At 39.6% G+C, this 24,050-nt stretch overlaps 3 protein-coding genes across 7 annotated transcripts; 1 reads left to right on the plus strand and 2 right to left on the minus strand.

Moving 5' to 3' along the window:
* Positions 1–909: 909 nt before the first annotated feature.
* On the minus strand, positions 910–10,247 carry fubp1 (far upstream element (FUSE) binding protein 1). 5 transcript variants are annotated; one of them, XM_087810911.1, is made up of 19 exons: positions 10,099–10,247; positions 8,819–8,909; positions 8,193–8,228; positions 8,084–8,120; positions 7,878–7,996; positions 7,741–7,798; positions 7,496–7,658; positions 7,017–7,115; positions 6,791–6,940; positions 6,614–6,716; positions 5,799–6,044; positions 5,461–5,621; positions 5,236–5,387; positions 5,096–5,172; positions 4,786–4,911; positions 4,505–4,579; positions 4,121–4,183; positions 3,698–3,870; positions 910–3,627 (listed from the first exon to the last, which is right to left on the minus strand). In XM_087810911.1, exons 1-19 carry the CDS (start codon positions 10,189–10,191, stop codon positions 3,598–3,600), a joined length of 2,052 nt encoding a protein of 683 aa, XP_087667037.1. In that variant the 5' UTR covers positions 10,192–10,247; the 3' UTR covers positions 910–3,597. The 5 variants fall into 5 exon arrangements, with proteins under 5 accessions (XP_087667037.1, XP_087667036.1, XP_087667035.1 ...); XM_087810910.1 differs by having other exon boundaries at positions 8,075–8,120; XM_087810909.1 differs by having other exon boundaries at positions 8,786–8,909.
* A 505-nt stretch (positions 10,248–10,752) lies between these two features.
* On the minus strand, positions 10,753–14,998 carry slc25a24l (solute carrier family 25 member 24, like). Its single transcript, XM_087811097.1, has 10 exons — positions 14,753–14,998; positions 14,560–14,686; positions 14,361–14,448; positions 13,228–13,339; positions 12,873–13,031; positions 12,058–12,195; positions 11,877–11,987; positions 11,441–11,608; positions 11,222–11,360; positions 10,753–11,148 (listed from the first exon to the last, which is right to left on the minus strand). The coding sequence occupies exons 1-10, from the start codon at positions 14,873–14,875 to the stop codon at positions 10,961–10,963; spliced, it is 1,353 nt and encodes a 450-aa protein (XP_087667223.1). The 5' UTR covers positions 14,876–14,998; the 3' UTR covers positions 10,753–10,960.
* Positions 14,999–16,148: 1,150 nt separating this feature from the next.
* dnajb4 (DnaJ heat shock protein family (Hsp40) member B4) lies at positions 16,149–23,889 on the plus strand. Its single transcript, XM_087810916.1, has 3 exons — positions 16,149–16,588; positions 19,661–20,229; positions 23,339–23,889. Exons 1-3 carry the CDS (start codon positions 16,378–16,380, stop codon positions 23,567–23,569), a joined length of 1,011 nt encoding a protein of 336 aa, XP_087667042.1. The 5' UTR covers positions 16,149–16,377; the 3' UTR covers positions 23,570–23,889.
* Positions 23,890–24,050: the final 161 nt, after the last annotated feature.

Here is a 24,050-nt window from a genome sequence, read left to right on the forward strand (position 1 = left end):
GACATTTAATTCAAATGATTCATCCGAGTGACCCTTATGTCCACTTACCCAGTACTGGGGTCAAATAAATGAAGATATTTGATAGCATTGCTTGTGTATTTTAGGGTCACATGACTCCTAAGAGAACATGGATATCTTACCATTACTTACCCAGCTAAATTGTTTAAGTCTTGCCAGAGGATCCTGATCCCAATTTCAAGTCCAATGTGGGTGAAAGATCAAGGACGCCCCAACCACCGTGGTAATGACCCCATATTTAGGGGACCACCACCCACCCTGCAGTCTCATTTTGGCAACTTGTACCCTTCTGATCACTACCTATAAACAGATTTCTTTGGCCGTACCCAGATCAGTAGAATCTCCAATCATACACCGCATTGATCACCTACCTTAAATCCCTCCTAATTTCGGACGAGGAACCATCATTTAAAAACTTAAACTGTGAACCAATCCAGTGAGGAAATTAAGGGAGCGACCAATCAAAAACTAGACCCCTAAACACCCTGATTAAGCCCACAAGCTTATGAGAATAGCATTCCAAAATAAAATGGATGCTTTATAATGATATTCTTAAATCAAAGTCTTTAGAAAGTCAACGTTGTTATGAATGAAGCTCAGATCAAGCGATGTGTGTCCATTACAGCTTTATTTATGAACATGTCAACAACAGATCAGAAAACAACCCAGATTGATTACATTTCACATATTCACCTCTAAGGCATGCTGTCCTTGTTTTTCTGAACCCCTCAATAGTTAACACTTGATCTGTGGAACTACAAGAACCCCAACATCTGCCTGGCCCACTAAGCAGTTCAAGAAAAACACTACAGTGCATCAATAGAAGCAGAACATCTTGGCAAACACAGAATAGAATTTTCATTGCGTTGCTTTTCGTTTTTTTAAAGATCGGGTTTTTTTTGGCTTTACCTTATGACTGGAGCTCTTCAACAGTCTGACTACGACCGGACCTGACTCTAGCCCCTAAACTTCCAGCGTCCTCCAACACTGTGAGTGAGAAGGCAGCAGCGTTTCAATTGTCACACGACCACAGAACAAGAATCAGAACAACCGTCTTGGATCGACATGCAGTGTATGTTACACCAGAGTCAACATGTCTACGGCATCACTCAGACTTACCGGGATGCAAAGAAATTTCAAGAAGCCATCAATCAAGAGAACGTGAAGCATATGAACAAGAATGACATTTTCCTCAGAACCACAACATACGTTTGCTGGACAGAATTAATGTGTCAGCACCATTTGTTTGTCATCATCACATGCAGGTCATCGATAACATTCGGGGGGAAAACCTGCCATTTAATCATGGATTTAAAAACACCACAGGTAAGCATTGTGATCAATTGTAACTCCTTTTCCTCATGTTTGGCTTACCTGTGTGACTGCCGCAGAACCTAAGGTGCAAGGTCTGGGAGGACACTGCAAAGATCAGATATAATCTCACCCATTGAATGCATTTTCACAACTTTTTGATTCTCGCGGCTCCACACTATCATGCTCGTAGTGAACATCAGACCCAAACATGCTACGCTGAGTTAAACATGGCATTTAAGGAACATGACAACTACACAATGGCACTTAAGAGAACAAGTCAGATCATCAGGACCATGATGGGGGGATAGGGGGGAAAAAAAAAGCCAACATCCAGGTGAGAATAACAGTTCAGGTAAACAGCGCCGACATTCAAATCCCTCAGTTCAAAAAAGTCCGACTAATTCTAGCCACAGAAACAATCCACACATGTTCAGGTTGAATGCACCACGGCTGCGTTTGCACGGACAGCAATGTTACCTCAACAATATTCAGGGTAAGACTAGGTTTCAAGAACTTTGTAGGGTTCAGTATCAACACTATAGTAAAGGACCTTAAACTCCACCATTCAGGAAGCTAAACTACAGCATTAAATCCAACCCTAGAACACACAACCTTGTAGCTAAACATGTACGTGGCAGTTGAAAAAAAGTCATACTTTTGGGTTTTCAGGCCAAAATTGAGTGACTAGGATTTTCTCTCCGACTAAATGGCTCCCTTAGTAGATGTAACTACGTTTAAAGGCGGCAAAGTATACATTTAAAGCGACAATCGGCACATAAAAACAAAAAATGTTGCTACAGAATCATGCGATACAATCTTAACTTTTCAATACTCCTCGTCTATGCTGCACTTGTTGCATTTCCAACCAGATTCTGGGTAACGTAATCAAAAGGCGTTCAAAAAGTGTCTAAACTTATCCTGAATAAAGTCAAAAACATGGTCATTGCCGTGCGTGTAAACGTAGCCAGTGAGTCAACAATCTGACGCCCTTTACATGGATACTTACCGCAGGTAATGACAATATTTGACAAAAAATAGTTCAGATTTCATTTCAGTAAAGGCCTTTTTTGCGCTCAAAAATCATGTTTTGTACTTACAGAGGAGCGTGCCCGAGGTGGACGGAGACTGTGACCACCCTCGAATCCTACAGATCTAACTTCATATCAAGGAGACTCAAGAGAACGAGCACAACAAAAATACGATTTTCTTTTTTGCAGCGGTTTATGTTAAAAAACATATTTAAAAGGCATACATTACTTTGGACAGTAAAAAATGGGCAGGACAAAAAAAATAATTAATTGCACTTATTTCCATTTACCTGATTGCCCTGGAAAATGAACAGCACAAAAACAGGTACTAAAATTTGCAACATTACTTTGCAGCCATGTTTTGTTTGGAGCAACGAAAAGAATGTGCTTACCGATTGCTTCTAATCTGGCCTGTGGAGGAGGAAGTGACTATCAGGGCAGAATACAGTCAACACTACCTCAGAGTCAGACCACAATAACAACATATGCCAAAACAACGCAGCAAATGCATGAAAGACCAGAAACTTCATCAACTACTGCTCATGTGGAGGCAAAGAGGGAGACAGCAAGTGTACAAAAGTATCCAAAAGGAGGACGTTTGGTCAGAATTGCACGGAAATTTGAACAGTTGGAGAGAAACAGGACAGCACAACTTTGAGTCATGAAAACCCCCCGCCCCCCCACAAAAGCGACCTCCCGCCCCAGAATCTGTACATCAAACAAAAAACCATACAGCATCACGATCGCACCCCAACTTACCAACAACAGGAGGTTTCAGTTCGTTTTATTGCAAAAAACAAGCATTTTTTAAAACTGAGATGATATACATGGTAATGTCTACAGTTTCAGAAACAGGAGTTCTAAATAGATACATAGGGCTGGAATGACAATGTTGATATTTACCTCACTAAAAACAAAAACATGTACAAGCAAAGAAAAAAAGGGAAAAACAAAAAGGTTCTATGACGGAGATGGTGTTCGCCGGGAAATCTGCCATCTATGTCAAACACTTTCAAACCAAGGAAATTTTAAGATCTTCATCAAGGGCGTCTGCATCCAAACATTTAACAAAGGATTCGTTTTCGACAATGTAGCATTTACTTTATGTCCACTTCACATTACTGGCCCTGCGCAGAAGAAATACATAGAAGATACATTGCATGTTAACACCAGAAACAGTGGACGCAAAAAAAGCTAAAATCCTGTGAGGGAGGAAAGTGTTTGGTTAAGTTGTATATCAGCTGAAGTCACTGGAACCCTGTAAGTCCTGCGGGGTGGGAGGTGGTTAGCACAAAATCAAGTGTTCAGCGGGCAACATGTTCTTAAAGAGGGCGTACCTGAGGGGCTTGAGGTGCCGCACCCATTGACTGGGGGTTGTTGGTACCGTAGTAAGCGGCCTGTTGACGGTAGTATTCTGCCCAGGCGGCGCTGTAGTCGGGCTGACCACCGGGCTGAGAGGCGGGCGCTGCAGCAGCCTGAGGGGCCGCGGCTGCCTGAGGAGCTGCTTGACCTGAGACACAATAAATCAGTTTAGCATTCTAGTCACCAAGACAGCAATGGTTCCATTTATGATATTTCAGGCATTAGATTGTACGAAGGGGAACGAACACAGAACCAATGTCTCCGGCTGCTGCGTCAGAAACCTTTGAGTTACTGTCGGGCGACTGGGAAAGCAGATTCTCCAGTAAGGAGGGCTGCGTGATAAGAGCCGCCCTTCAAACCTTCCTAGAGTCTTTTTCTGGATAAGAAAAAACACCTACCTTGTTTTTTATAGTACTCCTCCCACGCTTTTGTGTAATCCTGAGGTTGTTGACTCTGTTGACCTAAGTGAAGAAAATGTTCCGTCAGTTCACCTGCAGTGTTCTCTGAACTAGTGAAACACTCAAAGACAGAGTTTCAGGACAGTGCTGCCATTACCCTGAGCGAAGGATGGTTTAAGTTTTTCTACAACTAATGTATCGAGTATTTCAGCGCCGACAGCTCAGTCCTGTTAACGGTCAGAAAGCGTTGCAGCCTAAACAGCACAGGCGTCAGAGTTTCAAAGTCAACAGGCCGACACTAGAGAAATAACATCCAGGCCTGGTGAGGAGGGGCCCAGCAGCTGTTTAGACTGCAGTTTGTGAACACGAACTACAGTCATGTACCCATTTTCTGGTAATATTCCTCCCAGGCCTTGGAGTAATCTGCCTGTCCACTCTGACCTGCGGCTTGTGGGTCACCTGTTAAAAAGAACAGGCAACCTGAAATTAGTCAACCGCTTGAGGCAGTCTAACCATCACCTGGCTGCGGCGGGGAGTCTGTCGGGAGTTGGCGTGGGGCAGAGTTAGCAACCCGCAGTAGACTTAAGTCAGGTCGTCGAGTCATGCGCTCAAGTCTGCCTACGCTAGAATTGAAGGCCAGCTGCTTTACTGTTGGACAAAGTTACCTTGACCGTTAGACTGAGACGTTCCGGGGGCGCCGCTTGTGGGTGTCATGGGAGCCTGTGGCTGTTGACCGTACTGAGCATAGTAGGCTGCCCAGGCCGCCGCGTTGGCATCTGCAGCTGCTTTATCTAAAATTTAAACAAGCCCGGTTAACCATGGAACAAGACTTACGAGTTCTTGCCATTTAAACTTTAGTTTGAAACTGAGAGATGAAGCCAATGTTTCCCGATTTTTGATATACTATTAAAACCAATTCTAAACCGCCGCAGTCAAGTTAGTTGTGTAACGTCAAAGTAAAGTCAAATAACTCACTTGGATCTGGTTGTCCCTGTTGCCATTGTGGATAGCCGTTGCCCCAGCCTTGAGCCTGGTACGGTGCTGGAGGACCGCTGGGTATTATAGATTCATGTTAGGTCACAGGAAGTAGGTAACAAAAATAGTTCTAAACTTACTGTGGTCCAGGTGGTCCCTGGTTGTATGGACCAGGGTTGTAAGGACCCATGGGTGCACCAGGGGGTCCCGGTGGGCCTGGAGGACCATGTGGACCGGGTCCCCCATGTGGTCCAGGAGGGCCATGAGGACCACCCATTGGAGTGACGGGGCCCTGAAGGAGCATCGGATTAAAATCAGAAAATGTCATGATTTGATCACTGAAGAGTTTGGATCAGACGTCTCACCCCAATCTTCTCCTCAACCAGTTGTCTGGCGTAGTCGATCTGCTGCGGAGTTCCTCTTACTGTGAACATTTTAATGTTGGGGTCAGAGTTGGGTGGGGGGTTCCTCTGGAGTTCGATCCTGGCTCCAGACTGCTGGCTGATTCCTTTGATGGTTTCACCACCTGAAGAAGAAAAATGGCAGATGTAAGCCTGAGACTCAGAAGAGGCAGTGGAAGAGTCGCTCTAAACATTTCATTAGGCCTCAGATAAGTGGTTGGGGTTATACATCAGCTTTCAGCGTGGTGCATGATTTTCATCAATGGCAGTTTTTTTTTCCTTCTCTTGAAATTTTAGCTCACCTTTCCCAATGATGAGCCCCGTCTTCATCGTCGGGACGGTGAATGTAAACTCCTGCAGGCCACCGGGGGGGCCGCCACCCATGTTCCAGTTACCCTGCCCACGGCCACGCCCTCTTCCTCCACCATGACCTTGAGGACCTCCAGCCTGGACGCTTCTCAGTAAGTCAGAAATGATCTCTGCTGCGTGCTGGGCCTGGTCAGGCGGTCCCATGATCTGTGCTATCCTCTCTGGAGTCGTGCCGTCATCTGGAAGGAGTCAAGGAACAATTTTTGTAAGTACTTGTTTAACCCAATGACTTGACAATGCAATACATGGTCAGGCTAGGTTTTCAATTAGATACAAATGAAGACCAATAAACATGATCTGGTCAAATAAAAATGAGTATGAGGTTACATCTATCCCATCTTCAAATCAAGCTCTATAAAGCATCTAAATGGAGCTCTACAGCGAGGGCTTAGTGTGCGCACATGTATATAAACGTAATTTCCTTTTGGTCTCAGATACTTTAGATATGGTTTATACATCAGCTTTCAGCGTGGTGCATGATTTCTCATCACTGACCAAATGTTTGTTTAAAAAAAAAAAAAAAACCCGATAAGGACGGGAAAGCTACAGAGTAGCTTAACAAGAAAATAAATTGTTTCTCTATAGGACAAAGGTGAATGACAGAAAGGTAACTTCCTTGACCACCAAAACTTATTCAGTTAATAATCGTGTATCATATAAACAACTAAAATATTTATACATTTATAGATTCTGTTCAGTGTGTTGCACGAGTTCTCAGACCAACTCCAGACTAAACCCAGCAGCTCACCTGGCTTGAACTGAATCCTGACTCCTGTGTCACTTTGAATCTTCTTGATCATCTCTCCATTTCTTCCAATAACAATTCCCACCGCAAACCGTGGTACTGGAACCTACAGAGAGGCATTAGTCTGAGGATTCCGCAATGAAATGGATAATGTATCAAAACATTTAGTAAACGACTTACATCTAAACTGTCGCCGCCACCGCCGCCGCCTCCTCCTCCGCCGCCACCACCTCCCCCTCCTCCACCACCACCGACCCTGGAGCCGTACTCGCCCCTCTGCTCCCGATAGCCCTGATCCCGGATCAGCTCCATTACCATTTCTTTGGCTTGCTGTAAAGGAAAATGTTAATTCTCATACCATTACACATGGTGCACTTAGAAGGGCATCAAACACCGCAAGACGCACCTGAACTTTAAAAGGATCTCCTGAAATCCGGAGTGGTTTATCCGCTCCAGTGTTCTGTGGCCCGTCTTGAATCATCACCATCTTTACTCCAGCCCTTTCCTTTAAAGACAGTAAAAAGGAACTTTTAACATGGTATGACATCAACTTTGTGACAAGTCAAACAAGTGCCACTTGGCTCAATGCGAAACTCAAGTGGAACAGGCTCTTTACGTTTCATAAGGTCTCAGATAAGTGGTTGGGGTTATACATCAGCTTTCAGCGTGGTGCATGTTTTTCATCACAGACCAAATGAGGTTCTAAAGAAGCATATCAACGGAAGAGCTACAGTTTGAGGCTAGCGTACTCAGAAGACTAAGACAGTAAGTTGAACCTTCTTGACCCTAAATATTGCAATAATTATTAAATCAAAATTACGTAGATGTAATTTGCCTTACTGGCAATTTACAGTGTCTCAATATATCAAAGGGCTGTGACATCACCTGAAGGCTTTTGATGGTTTCGCCTCCCTTTCCGATGACAAGACCAGCTTTAGAAGCAGGCACCATGACTTCCTGAACACTCATGCCAGGTCCGTCACTGTGATGGAACGCAGGTGCAGGCCGGCCCTTATCAACGATATCTGTGAGTAGCCGCTTCGCAGCCCTGGTGGTTTTCAAACAAACTGTTTTAATAAATAGGTCATTTCATGCAACACTACCAAGTCTCGATGAAGACATTCACTCACATGATAGAATCAGGGGCTCCAGTTAGTGTAACACAACGATCAGGCATCCCCCCACTATCTGCAAAACAAAAAGAAGCAATCACTAAAGGAAACATTTAAACCATAAGTATTTGTAAACTTATGAAACCAAAACATACCAGGGGCGATCTGTATTTTACATCCAGACTCCTGCTGCAGACGAGAAATCTGTTCGCCACCCCTCCCAATAATGAATCCCACCATTCCATCTGGAACTTTGAATTCTTCCGACGCAGACCTAGAAACATTCATGAAAGAAATTCTAGTTAATCAACACAAAATAAGAAAAGAAATTAATAAAAAGTGAATAGCTTACTCCACACACCTGAGGGGGCCACCCATTCCGCCCATGCCAGAGTACGCTGAAAAAGAAAATAAACAGTCCAAAACAAACTTCTACAAGAAAACTCTTTAATCATTTCAATAAAACTTACAATCACTCGTTGCTGGTTTCTTCGTCTCGGGTTGATCTGTGACAACAAAACAAAGTGTCATTATTCCCACAAACTAATGGTTTGAGCCAGATAGTTAGCCAGATAGCAAGAATCCAAAAGCATTGATCAGATCCTTGCAATAATAGGAATCAACATTCTTGACACATGACTGAGAGCATGAGAACTTTGCTTCTGAAGCTGCTTGCTAGCAATGTTAATAGTGAATATAATGAAGATACTTTAAAAATAATTGACAAAAAGTGCCTCAACACATTTAAACCATAACACAGTGAGTGGACGCATTTTAAAACCAGCTCAACCACTTCAAATAAAGTTCTCACCAAACAATTGTAAAACAATGCACACCCAAAGAACAAGTGAACCTAATAAACAGCCAAACAAGCCAGTTGGGGGGGAAAAAGGTAAGCCAAATTAAAACACCAGATGCATGCCGTTGAACAGATCAAATAAATCAGGTGACAAGTATTAAAAGGTTAGTAATACTTTAAAATCATTTACCATTTAGTAGCGGTTAAAACATTCAAGCAAGCATTACTTTCAAGACTTGCATTTGATCAATTAGAGCCACTGACCGATATTCAGGTTAGGCATGGGAAAATACCCACCAGCGTCCTCCAGGGGCCTTTTCTGACCCCCATAGCTGAATTCATTTGAAGGTGGTGCTGCAACCCCATCTCCACCAATCTTTGCTGCGATCTGTTTGAGTAGAAAAAAAATTGTGGTTAAAACCAAACATTTTTTTTGGAGCAGACAGAAAAATGCTGCTTTTATTGAGCTTCCTCAATTTGGTCTGGCTAAGTTTTTAGTAAATCAATCCCATCTTCAAATCAAGTAAGTACACAAAGTATAAAGCATCTAAATGGAGCTCTACATGAAGGGTTTAGTGTGCCACATATAAATCAACGTAAATTCCTTTTGGTCTCAGATACTTTAGATATGGTTTATACATCAGCTTTCAGCGTGGTGCATGATTTCTCATCATCGACCAAATGGGGTTTTTTTGTTTAACAAACATAAGGACGGGAAAGCTACAGACTAGTTTACCAAGAACATATATTACTTTTTAGAACATAGAGGTGAATGAAAGAAAGACTTTGACTTCCTTGACCACCAGAACTTATTCAGTTGATAATCGTGTACAATTTGAATAATAGCTTTAAGAATATACATTTGTTTACTTTTGTTGAGTGATGTTTTATTGTGGTCAAAATACTAAACTTATATTGATGACCATCTAAAGTATTAACATATAAGGTGTGTGTGTGTGTGTGTGTGTGTGGGGGGGGGGGGTTCAACGCATGTGCTTACGTGCACATTTTTCTCCCTCTTTTTTTGCTCGTGATCTTATTTCGCCAATATAAACGCGTGTGTGACGTAGGAATAAAGAGCAGTTTAATCCACTTCAATAAAGGCTAACGTTGTACCATTAAACTAACATCCAAGTCTAAATACAAATGTGAATACAGAAATTCCATAAAAAGTGAAGTGAATATCAAGGAAAGTTACTTAAAAAGTGTTTGCAAACGTCGATAAAAGGAAAAAAATGGGTTAGTTTTATTCGATATTGGACGAGCAGCGTGTCCGGCCTGCGTGGATGCGGCCTACTGAAACTAGCTCTCCACAGACCAACAAAGAAGGCCAATTATTGCCAATAAAAACGTTTATATAAATGTAAAAACAACATTTAAAGTCTATTCCACGTTTAAGTAATATTGGTTTGCTATATACGGCCATTTTAAGGAAAACAAGCGAGAAGCTAGTTTTGATATTACTCATCACATTTTTTTTACCACGCAGGTGCTGCCGGGAAAAAAACGAAATTCCGCCACTATATGGTTAAAGTTTCATAGATTTAAAGAAGTATATTGTGTCGTAGACGACATACCTGTCTTGCCCGCTGAAGAGCATCTTGGAAAGCATCTTTTTTGCCGGCACCGGAGCCAGAGGACGGTGGAGCCACGCTGCTGTAGTCGGCCATGTCTGCTGCGCTTCTCCTCCGAGGCGGTACAAGATGGCGGGGTTGTTTCAGAGAGGGAGGGGCCACTCGCCGGCTCTCGGGAAGTCTCGCGATGTTTTATCGCAAACGCGCTAGATCTATAGAGTGACTTTATTAATTAATTTTACAATTAAATATTTGTCTCTTATGATCACGTTTTCATTGGTGAGACTGAAGAAAAATCGCATGACTCCTTTTACAACTGTTTAAGGAATTTCTCTGATGTGACTTTTAATTTGTCCCAATGAATTGATTGGCTTTGATACTTTAATCCATCAGTAAGTGTCAATGGGACAATTGTTTTAAAGTGTTGTTACAACATTGCAATAAAAGTCATCATTGTCCTGATAAGCCAATAATACTTAAACTGATAATCATTTATAAAGTAAACACCTTGATAAAATTGTTGATGATTTTAAATACACTTTTAATTTTCTTGTAAACAGATTTTCTTTCTTCTTGTTACACATGTCATCAATCCCAGAAGTCTCCACCTCCAAGGGACTTGTTGTATAAACAAAGCGGGGCATGATTACAGCTGGCTGGAGGAGGGCTCTGGTGGATTCGTAACCTCTCGTTCGCCCAGATTTCAGACGGGGGGAGAACTTTATAAAATAAGAAGGTCAAAACATGATGAGGGACTCACTGCATCTTGGAGAGGAAGACTTCAACATTTGAAACATGTCAAACATAAGTTGCCCTTTAATATTTTCACAGTTTTTGTTATTAAATCTTATTTCAGACACGGACGTCAAGACTCATTTGAGGAAAGCATGTCTTCGAAAGTTCTAGTCAAAGTGTAGTTGATTAAAGCACAAGGGATGGCCCTGACAAAGCTGGCTCCCATTCCATTGTAATATCCTCTAAATCCGTATTTTTCGTAGATCCAGATCAGTCCTCGCAGTACTCCAGATGAAGACTGTGAGCCTGAACAGAAAGCTGTAAAAAAAAAAAAAAAACAGACGACCAGTCAGTTAAAAATTGTATTAAATCATTATCAGTTATTTTCTACCTTGTGCCTGCTGTTGGGTTCGGATCACGGCCAGAGGGTAGCTCGTCATTTGTGCAGAGGCGAACGCCACGAAACTGAAGAAGAATAGCTTGGAGTCGCTGTTGTATTCCGGATTGCTTCTTGCCCAATTCATGATGGACTGAAAGGGCAACATTAAGACATTGTATCGTTAACTTTGTTGCCACGGTAAAAGCTTTTTCGGGGTTGAGAGTAGCTCACCTGGTGGACGGCACACTCCACGCCGGCGTACGGTATCATGCAGAGGATGCTGGGCTTGAATCCTCTGTAGAAGGAGCTCAGAGACTCGTGTTTGTATATGGATCTGGCACATGCCAGAACCCCTCGATATTTACCAGACTGTTGCAGGTTGAGTCTGACCTTCAGTACCTGAAAGAACATAGAAATGTAGGCTTCTGAAGTAGATGTTTTGTCACTCTACTTAAAATACTGAGTGGCAATTTGAAAGTCTTTACCTTACCACCACTTTCCCTAACTACCTACCCACCCAGCTATCTACATAACTTCCAGGCCTACCTAGCTACCTACCTAGACACCCCTCTCTACTAACCTATAAACAACCAACGGGAAACTTTTAATAGGTGGCATTAATGAATAACTTTTCCAAGATACCAGACCTGATAAGACATCCTGATACCTCTAAAGGGTAGAAAGCAGCATGAGCGGCAGCACCAGATACACAGCCCAGGCCAAAACGCTCCTGGACCGTAAGAGTCTGCTGGGTCCTGTTCTGAGTGTGGACCTTCATCTGAGAACACAGTTTTTTTCAGAGTCACAAACGAAAGTTGTCTAAACAGGTGTGAGGACAGAGACCTCACCTGGGCGTAAATGAGGCACTGCAGTGTTGACTGTGGCGTCCCCTTCAGAACGTTGACGGCATTTCCTTGCCACATGGAGCGCAGACCACCGGCCTTCATCTCCCTTAGGCCCAGAGAGAGGGCCCTGGATCCTTGGACCTACCAGATAAAACTTAAGTAAGTAATATTTATAGAGCGCTATTCAAGACCAGGGTCACAAAGCGCTTAAACAATCAAAACAATACTCAATAAAAGATATACTTAAAAGGTCGACACCGAGACAAACACAGGAGTCTCAGATAATCAAGGAAAAGCCTGAATGAATAAATGTGTCTTGAAGGAGTCAGTAGATCATCAAACACAGATTGTTCCAAAGCTTAGGAGCAACAGCCTGGAAGGATTTCTCTCCTCTGGTCCTGAAGCGTGTTCAGGAACCATCAGTAGATTCTGATCCACAGACCTCAGAACCCGAGCTGGGGTGTAAAGCTGGATCAGATCACTGATGGAAGGTCTGACCATTAATAGCTCTGAACGTAAGAACCAGAATTTTAAAATTTGATCCTGAAAGAAACTGGCAGCCAGTGAAGAGATTTAAGGATCGGGGAAATGTGAGTTCTTCTACTAGAGCTATTAAGTACTATTAAGGTATTAATGAAGTTAGCAGATGAATCCGCCAAATATCTGCTCCCTGACCTCCCTCTCTATGTTCACGTTATCCTTCTCCCAACAAGGGAGTCACAGATCTGTGGCCAAAACTGTATCTTGAAATCTAGTCCAGAATGCCGCACCCAAGGACACTGAACACGACTAGTCAACAGATCTTCTAAAAAACCCACCTGAAACTGGGTCTTAAGGCGGTCAATAGGGGCTGTCACGGTTCGGGAAATGGCATCTGCAAAACCTGCAGAGAGAACGAAGGTCTTCCACGCTCCTGAGCTGGACTCTCCTTCGGGAAACTCAATGGGCATCGCTCTACTCTCGCCGACATCGAACACCTGCAGGCGAGGCAGGTTTATATGACACAGGTACAGGTCATTTCTAGATCTGTATCTTCTTGTAGTTTTGTCATGCACAAGTAATTGTTTTCTAGACTTTCTGGCCTTAAAGATCAAACTCAGAATCTGTTCTTCCATAAAGGTCACTTGATATAACGTATGAAGTTTCCAGAGCACTGCAGCTCAGGTGTCTGACCAGGTTGTGTTTCCATGACGACACCAGCTCCCCGATGTTGTCCACCGGGTTGAGGATGACGTGATGCAGGAACTCGTCCCAGTCCACCGTCATGGAGCTGTCCTTGTCCATCCTGTTTGCAGCAAACAGGTCCGTGTGTCATCGCCAAATAAACTTCCACAGAAAAGTTCAGGTATATTTTGAATCCCTGCAGACTTTTCACGATTATTGACAATTTACTTCCTCCTGATTCAACAAACTTATCTGACCGGGATGGTGAAGTTTAAACAACACAACATGCAATTGTGTAAATATTCATTAGTTAACTCCCGATACTATCTGTTAAATATTGTTTATTTGCCATTAAGTAAAAAAATGAGTAAAAAAAATCCAGTAGGAGTATTAATACTGAGTCAAGCCCGCCATTAACTTTTAGGTGGCCATCTTGATACAATAAGAGAATTTGATAGTGTGTATTTTGTGTTATGAAGTGTTTGAAGGAGGACAAACACACTATAATTTAGAATAAAAGTTATATTTCCATTTAGAGTTTTTTTTCAAATAAACTTTTTGTTATATAGATATGAGAATCAGAAACTTTAATTGCCAGTATCGTAAACGCAACATAGGAATATTTTGTGGTGTCAGTAGGATATTATTAACTTAAAAGATATCTGAATATATATATTTAATATTTGTTTATTTTTTCTTAGTGAATAAACCGTTTTTTGGTATTTAATAAAAATAAAAATAAATCGTAAAAATGTATTTTAAATATTTCTGCGAGTGCATCAAGTAAGTTCTTCATTTTGTTTGAAAAAACATAAATGTGTGTCTGTATCATTAGAATACGTTTAATTAAAATAAAATAAAAATCAGTAACTGTACCAGGATGGTGGTCATCAACACGCTTTATTTTGATACATTTCTTAAAGTATTAATAAATAAACCGAGAACCCGAGGTTATTAAGGTGAAATCTATTGTTCTGGTCTGTATTGTGTGGTTATTATTTAATTATAACCTATAATTAAATCCAACGTGTTTCCATGCAGAGTGCTCAAAAAAGTAATTCTAGTCAATCTAAACAAAAAAAATAGCAATAGTTCTTTGACAAAAACATTTGGATCAAATCTGTACATTCAAGGAGTCTTACATTTGTATAATTTTTTTTGCATTCGTCTTTGAAATGACCACTCCTAACTCCTTACACAAACTTAAGACGTCGTCCGGGTCAATGCCCCCTGATCAGAGAAGAAACACAATTACCTCCAACGTTTGCACTCGACCACCATCAACACCGCCATGCTGGTCACTATCACTCCAGAGGGTTCGAGTTCACACCAGACACTCACCGCACTTGTTCTTGTCCATGTCGTCAAAATGGATCTTCCATTTCTTCTCCCTGTCCGTCATGTAGCGGAGGAACTCCGCATAGTCCAGCACTCCATTGTTGTCCTTGTCATAGGAGTCAATGATATTCTGAAGGACAGCAGTAAAAAAAAGGTAATCAAATAAATAAATATTATCATGGTTAAAAGGTGTTACCTGAACTTTGCCTTCCGCTGAGAAGATCCCATGTTTGTTCATTTCATTGTGGAGCTCAGCCACTGATATGAATCCATCCTGGTTCTGGTCCAGTTTGACGAATAAAGCACGAAATTGATCCATTTTTGAGAGAAAAAAATCCCAGAGGAGAAGGTGTTTGTTATTAAAGCAGCAGGTGGAGATGAGTGAGGCAACAATGAGCAGGGATCATTGCACAGGAGCTTCCAGACGCTGAGTCACAGCAGAGGTCAGCTCCTCCAATGCAGCAGCAGAACTGCTGCTTCAAGGGGAAACTACACTTCACACAACGACCAGAGGGGGCGCTGTCATAGCGAGCAACAACAAACCACCGCCCAATACTATTATATCATTCATTAGAAAATCCTTTTTATTTTGTCTAAATTGTGTCAACTCGTCCTTTTATTTAACAGACTTTAAACTGGTGATTACATGATCCTCTTGTTAATCTTTAGTTTTATCACCTGTTCAAAGGTGAGCTGACTTTTACAACCTTCATAAAGTAGAGCTCGCAGATGCGACGCTTCATCAGTATTTGATTTGAAAAGCTTAAAAGCATCAAAAGTCTGATGTTAAAAGGTATATCTGGGTTTTTCTTTTTGCACAACATGTGTACAGACATGTATTAAAGATGATAAATTACATGTTTATAAATAAATAGATTAATACATTGAAATACGTTGAAAAATTACGTCTGATGTTAATTTGTCTAAGCACTGTGCTATTTTCTGTATGTATACTATTTATTTACACATTTTTACTTTTACTTTTTTTGACATTCAATTATTTGTGTATTTAGTTATTTAATCATTTCGCTTTTTATTTATTTTATTTATATTGACATTTTGCTGGCACTTTCAAAACCAGTAGGGAATGAAGTACAATAAATGACACAAGTATAAATAAATGTATAAATACATAATAAAAATGTATAAATAAATAAATGTGTGGATAAATATCAATACGTCAAGATAAATAAATTACTTCTCATTTAATTTTTGCCGAAGAACAGTGCTATTTCTATGTCTTTGTACATTTAGTCATTTATACATTTTGACTTCTTTTTATTTGCACATGTATTTATTTATGTATTTAGACATTTATTTATACTTATGTCTTTTATCGTGTTTTCATAGTGCCTCATAGTAGGTTGTGACGTGAATGTATTAAAACAGATTGTTGGTTAGTATTTCTAATTATTACTTATGACCAATATTGTTTTCATGGAAATGTATCATCATTTTTTTTTTATTTTAAATAGATATTATCTAAAAATGATTGCAAAAGTAGCGACTTTTATTTTTGCACAACACCAGGGGTTTCCGCCTGAAACCGGATGCACCAGTGTGAGCTCGAACTTGACTCTGAAGCGGACCCGCAGGGAGGGATGAGTCTATTTAAAGAAGGAATAACTGAGGGTCCTCGCTGTTGACTAAGCGTCTCTAAATGGTTCTCATCCATCCACTGGGTTCTGCGTTTTCCCTCTTTCTGCTCCTCAACCCGGACTGAAGCCGGTTCCGTCCAACCGCCCATCCATCCCAGAAGAACCTCCTCACCTGCTCCTCTCCTCCTGCAGCAGCTGATCCTCATCCTCCTCTGGTCCTGAGATGGGGAAGGATTATTACAAAACGCTGGGCATCTCCAAGGGAGCCTCGGACGAGGACGTGAAGAAGGCGTACAGAAAGCAGGCGCTCAAATGGCACCCGGACAAGAACAAGTCTGCAGCCGCCGAGGAGAAATTCAAGGAGGTCGCAGAAGCCTACGAGGTCCTCAGTGACCCGAAGAAGCGAGAGATCTACGACCAGCACGGAGAAGAAGGTGAGGGTCTGGATGGTGCTTTTTTATTTTTAATGTCACTGGCTTTTCATCTTAATGTCAATGAGATATTGAGTTTCATGCTGAGGCTGTTTAAATATAGTGTGTGTGTGTGTGTGACTTGTGTGGACAGAACCAGAGTCCAGATGGTGAGTGGGACGAGTCCCCCCCTGATACCAGACAGAAACAAACACGGCAGAAAATATAGATAACATGTGAAGAATTAGGGAGAGAGCTGAGCTAAAAGGTGTTCGATTCAGACGAGGATCGGTGTCTGTTCATCTAAGGCCATGATTTCACGGGTTACACAGTAATTACAGCAAAAATACTGATGTTGTTTTGGGTTATTTTTCATTGATTTAATCTAACAGACTTTATCGATATCTGGGTTTTCGTTTTTCACATCAGCGTCGACTAAATGTCCTGATTATTCTGTCGGAATTTCAAGTGTTGAAATTGGGTCACGATAGTTGACGATGAACTGAAGTTGAATTTGAATTCATCAGGATTTTCGCTTTGTTGAATATATAGTTAAATATATTTCAGTAATATTTTTAAACCTTGTTAATCAATAATTTTGACTTTGTTTTACCAAAAAATACTTTGTTTAACATTATTTTGTTCTTATTTATCAGTACTTTGTCTACTTTTTATTTAGACTAACTTAGATTAACTTTGTCAAACATTAATTTCGAATAGTTTTTGATTTTAATTTAATTTATCAGTATTTCTACTCTGTTTATTTCATTTAAACTTACCTATATACTGTTTTAAACTTAGTTAAACAAATTTAAACAGTAAGTTTGACCTTTTTGAACAGCAATTTTAATGTTTTTAACTTTATTTTATTTTAATTTAACAGTATTTCTACTCTGTTTATTATATTTAGACTTGCCTATATACTGTTTTAAACTTAGTTAAACGAATTTAAAGAGTAACTTTGACCCTTTTGAACAGCAATTTTAATGTTTTTACATTTATTTTAATTTTATTTGAACATGATTCTTACTTAGTTCAACACTATTTGGACTTAAACAAGGTTTTTGAACAAGTTGAAAAAAATCAACATCTGCTTGACATCGTTTTTGATTTATTTTATTAATATTGAGAATAAGTAAAAATGTTTTTAGATTATTTATTTTTAAGATACATGGAGCAGAGCAAATCTAGATTATGAAGGATAGAGCTCCGGCATCTGAGACTCGGTGTAGAGCTGCCGTCGGAAGAACATATCGTTCGGTGATGCTGTTGCTATAGCAACAGAAAAAAAAGAACAAATAAGCACACGTGAACTCCGTGAGCTTAAGACGGAACGATCAGAAACGTTCTGGTCCGAAAACAGGCTGTAAATAACAATCGGTGGGCGACTTAAATGACTCAGAATCTCGTCTTGAGCCCAAAACAAGTCGTGAAAATGGAGCCGCGGTCAAATGAGGACTCAAGGAAAGACGTGTTAAATCCCATCAACACTTTCTCCAGACGCCTCACATAGTCTGACACCGTCGCGCTGACTCTCGGAGGATAATGTGACCCGTCAGACTATTGTTGTTTTTTTTATCGATGACTAAGGGTTTAAAAGGATGAAGCTCCCCACTGGACGCCCACATGAGCCAGCTCACTTCCTGGTGGACTCGTCAGATCTTTTACTTTTAAAACATGTGAAAATATCTTTATTTATTTATTAAATTGAAAATGGCGGCACTTACAGAGCTTAAAATAGGTATAATTTGCCCACATATCTTCATCAACTCTCAGGCATGTTGCTATGTTGACCCACGAACCCCATTACAATCAAAATCATTAAAATAATTATAAATAAAATGGATTTATTATTGAACAAACCTGGGAAAAAACGAACTAAGACTATTTTATGGTATTTATGTTTTTATTTGTTCAGGCTTTTCCTTGATTTTCTGGAACTCCTGTGTTGTTCTCAGTATAATCTTGACCTTTAAAGTATAAACTTTATTGAATTTTCTTTTGTTTGTTTAAGCGCTTTGTGACCCTGGTCTGGAAAAGCGCTATATAAATAAAAATTACTTACTTACTTACTTATCTTTTAAATCTTTTTTGTATCGCTATTTATAGTATTTTTCAGTTACTTAAATAATTAATAATAATTCAAATACTATTAAATAAACAATTCCTTCTGTGTGTTTTTGTCCCTCATAATAAATAAATAAAATTGAAATGGTGAATAAATCATGAAAATAGTTTTATGTTTTATGTGACAGACTTGCTCAAGGAGTTTTTTTCGTGACTTGAACCGTGTTGAACATTTTGGCCTCTTGTATGATTTAATGTGACTTTGAGCTTCAGTCGCACAACACAAAATGTAAACGTGTAACAACTCATCTTAAACATACAAAGATGTCGTCTTTAGCCATTTGTTTTCCTCTCTGTCTTTTTCTTTTTTTTAACTAAACCATTCATTCATTCTTTTTATTTCTTATTTTATTTTATATACTATTACATAATAATGGGAAAATTCAGTGTTCAATTGAATCTATTCAAGCTACAGTTAGTGGAGAATAAACTCCAATAAATAAAACATTAAGTTCAATTGAATTTTGAGTTGAGTGTAAAACTAAAAATAGTAAGAAAAAAATATATAATTTTAATTAATCTAAATACGTAATTAATTTACATGTAAGTGTTTACTTCTGGTTAAAATAATAAGTATTTTATCACAAATATTACGTTTTTAAAAGTAAAATAGATGTTTGCTGGTCGATTTTATTATGTATTTGGAAATATATTTAATTTCTACAAATATTTATTAAATTAATTGTTCAAATTAAGGTTTACTATTGTATTCCGACACATACTCAAGGGTATACTTTAGTGGAAAAGGATTTTATTTACTTTGAAATAAACACGTTAAAACTGTTCTTTGAATCGCTGGACACTAGGGGGCGTTCGCGGACCATAATGAAAGTTAAAGGGTAAGTAAGTAAGTAAGTCATTTTTATCTGTATAGCGCTTTTCTAGACCAGGGTCACAAAGCGCTTAAACAATCAAAACAATATTCAATAAAGTATATACTTTAAAGGTACATTTTTGTGATGTCATCAGGGCTCAAGGGCGGAGGTGGACCCACAGGCGACGGTCAGGGCAACAACTTCACCTACACCTTCCATGGAGACCCTCACGCCACCTTCGCCACCTTCTTCGGCGGCTCCAACCCCTTCGAGATGTTCTTCGGCAGGAAGGCCAACGGGCGAGACGACGAGGACATGGAGGTGGACGGCAACGACCCGTTTGGGTCCTTCACCAGCTTCAACCTGAACGGGTTCCCTCGGGAGGGCCACGCCGGGTCGGGGGGACACCAGCGGCGCAAGCAGGACCCGGCCATCATCCACGAGCTGAGGGTCACCCTGGAGGAGGTCTTCCACGGCTGCACCAAGAGGATGAAGATATCGCGCAAGAGGCTGAACCCCACCAGGTCCGAGGACAAGATCCTGACCATCGAGATCAAGCGAGGATGGAAGGAAGGGACCAAGATCACGTTCCCGAGGGAAGGCGACGAGTCGCCCAACACCATCCCCGCCGACATCGTCTTCGTCATCAAGGACAAGCCGCACCCTCACTTCCGGAGAGAGGGATCCAATATTGTGTATCCGGTCCGGGTCAGTCTGAGACAGGTGAGTGTGTTTGGTTAACGTTTAAGTAAGTTTGTGTCGACAACTAAGTCCAACAGTAGAGAGTAGAGAGAGCCTTGTCTTCTGGCTCAGCTCACTCCGATACAGATTTCTGTTCTCACGTGAGACATTCCCAGAACAGTTTATGCAGGTGAGGTACTGGGTAAAACTAAGCAGTAAACAAGTAGTTCAATGGCCAATGCTAACTACAACAGCTACTATAATGCTAACTATTCATGCAACAACATCAACCATAACAATGACGACAACTACTATTACTACAACAAGTCAACAGTAATGATTGATTTAACAAGAACTATAGTTATGCTAACCTTCTAGAAATACAACAATGACTACCAATAAAAGACTATAACGCTAACCAATTATTAGTACAATAACGTAATTCTAACAACCGCTAATTCAAAGTGCTTTGCAAATAAAGCTTTCTTACGTACTGTTTCAATGACTACAGTACTGCTTACAGACTGTATATTTCAACTTCTATAGTAATTCTAACTACTAATTGAGTGACTACAACCATATTAACTACTAATTTGGCGACTAAAGCAAGGCTAACTACTAATTCAACAACTACAGCAATGCTAACTACTAATTGAACAACTACAGCAATGCTAACTACTAATTCAATAACTACAGCAATGCTAACTACTAATTAAGCGACTACAGAAATGCTAACTACTAATTAAGTGACTACAGCAATGCTAACTACTAATTGGGCGACTAAAGCAAGGCTAACTACTAATTCAACAACTACAGCAATGCTAACTACTAATTGAACAACTACAGCAATGCTAACTACTAATTCAATAACTACAGCAATGCTAACTACTAATTAAGCAACTACAGCAATGCTAACTACTAATTGAGTGACTAAAGCAAGGCTAACTACTAATTGAACAACTACAGCAATGCTTACTACTAATTCAATAACTACAGCAATGCTAACTACTAATTCAACAACTACAGAAATGCTAACTACTAATTAAGCGACTACAGCAACGCAAACTACTAATTGTGTGACTAAAGCAAGGCTAACTACTAATTGAACAACTACAGCAATGCTTACTACTAATTCAATAACTACAGCAATGCTAACTACTAATTCAACAACTACAGAAATGCTAACTACTAATTAAGCGACTACAGCAACGCAAACTACTAATTGGGCGACAAAAGTAATGGTAACTTGTAATTCAACAACTCAGCAATGCTAACTACTATTTGGGCGACAAAAGCAATGCTAACTTCTAATACAACAACTACAGCAATGCTAACTAGTAATTGAGTGACTACAGCAATGCTTACTATTAATTTGACGACGAAACATAATGCTAAATATTATTTGAGCGACTACAGTAATGCTACTACTAACTACTTTATTGAATATTGTTTTGATTGTTTAAGCGCTTTGTGACCCTGGTCTGGAAAAGTGCAAATACGAATTACTTACTTACTATTTCAATGACTATAGCGAAGCTAATTACTAATTAAATAATACCTGGTAATGCTAGCTACTAATTTAAAAACGACTTATATACTATCTACTAACACAATAAAACCTCAGCTCTGTGATAAAAGCGTTGTAGAAAAACTGTCTGAATGAAAGCGTGGCCTAGTGTTTGAGCACAAGCACGAGTAGGAGGAAAAAGCAAATCTTTACTCGAGTGAGGCTGTTCATGGGAAAATAATATCAATCTAATATCAGCAGAATCAACATGTGCTTCAGCGCCACCTCTCCTGCAGGGACCAGTCACCGTGAATGACACTTACGTAACCACGAACATCATCATCATCACGGGCGCGCTCGCCCACGTGCACATGAGGCAGGATCCTCTTTGTGAGGTCCTCCCACTCCCGACCACTTGCACTTGCACTGGAGAAGTTTGAAGATCCGCCGTCAAAGAGAGTACAAACAGATGAGAGCACGTGTGGTTACCATGACGACCGATGTCTCTGTTAACAAACATGTGACTTAATGATTGTAAAGTCAGTTTTTTAGTCATTATGAACACCTTTCAGATCGTGATGTTGAAGATGATACTACTACGACACCACAAATATAATAATATAACATGTAATATAAGACAACCTAGTAAGTATGTAGTAAGTAATTGTTATTTGTATAGCACTTTTCCAGACCAGGGTCACAAAGCGCTTAAACAATCAAAACAATATTCAATAAAGTATATACTTTAAAGGTCAAGATAAAACTGAGAACACAACAGGAGTTCCAGAAAATCATGGAAAAGCCTGAACAAATAAAAACGTCTTCAGATGTTTCTTGAAAGAGTCAGTAGACTCCATCATTAACTAATATTAGTTAACGTCGCGAATACTTCTACTCCAACTACTACATTGCTTATAATATTCTTAATTTATTGATAATAATAAGCCAATACATGAGTAAACAATGATAATATGAATGTATTTACAATACACATTATTATTGTTTTTGTAGTTGTAAAACCAAATCCTGTAATAACTCACCTATTTTATCATCAATCATAATAATAAAATGAGTAAAATATTAACTATAATATTAGTATAGAAAATATTATGGCAATTAAAAATAAATAATTAAATAATAAAAATAAAAATAATAATAACAATAATAATAATAATAATTATAATAATAAATAATATATTATATAAATACGAAATGGTCCCCTTACACCTTTATTTATTTGTTTATTTATAATATTATTATTAATTCATTCATTTTTTATTTAATTCCACTTTATTTTGTGTAATTATTGATTTAATCAAATTGTTTGCCTTTTTATAACAATACAACGATTTATTTATGTCAATAAAAAATAAATAAACAATCATAATAATAATAAAAATTAAAATTAAAAATAAAATAATAAAAATAATAATAATAATAATAATAATAATAATAATAATAATAATAATAATAATAAAGTTTTAATTGCATTAGGCTACGTTAGCATACAGTATAATGATAACTGTCAATCAAATCACATGTGTCATGTAACTACAATTAAGTGTAAAAAATCTGTACCAAAAAACTGTTATTATTAGTGTAATTATGGTCTTAAGTCTCACCGTCGTTGTCTCGTCCCTGCAGTCCTTGTGCGGATGCTCGGTCACCGTCTCCACCATCGACGGGCAGACGTGCAACATGAAGATCACGGACGTGGTGAAGCCCGGGATGAGAAAGACTGTGGCCGGACAGGGCCTCCCCCTCCCCAAGAACCCGGAGCAGAGGGGGGACCTGGTGGTGGAGTTCGACGTCAACTTCCCCGACAACCTCCCCGGCAACGCCAGGGACGTCCTGAAGCGGCATTTACCCACCTAGAGACCCCCCCGAGGGTGGAGGGGATGAAACCAACTGGTGCTCTTCAGCAAAACGTACAGGTGGACTCGCACACCTGTGGATCATGTGCCATTTCTAATTCCTGAACCCGTGTTTCTACCAGTGCCGTGCATGCTGCCGGCGCCACCACGTCCATGTCCGTGGCTGTATACGCTATATTTGATCTGTGAGGAAGTATTTTAGAACGAGCTGCAGTGCCAAACATGTTCACCTGATGGATCAGTTAATGACTTTATTTATGCTATTTATGCTCAACTGAGTTTGTGACGTCACTGTATTTAGCCACAGACTTGTGCAGATTTTAAAATAAATATTTCCACATGAAAGTGTTTTTTATTCAGGATTTATTTCAGCCCAAAGTTGAACATTATTCAATTTTTATTAAATAAATACAACTAAATACAACCTTTGAGATAGTGAAGACATTTTAAAATAAATATCCATATTTTAACGTCTTTTTCCT

Source organism: Callionymus lyra, chromosome 16 (assembly GCF_982586985.1).
Source record: "Callionymus lyra chromosome 16, fCalLyr1.hap1.1, whole genome shotgun sequence".
Classification (NCBI taxonomy): Eukaryota; Metazoa; Chordata; class Actinopteri; order Syngnathiformes; family Callionymidae; genus Callionymus; species Callionymus lyra.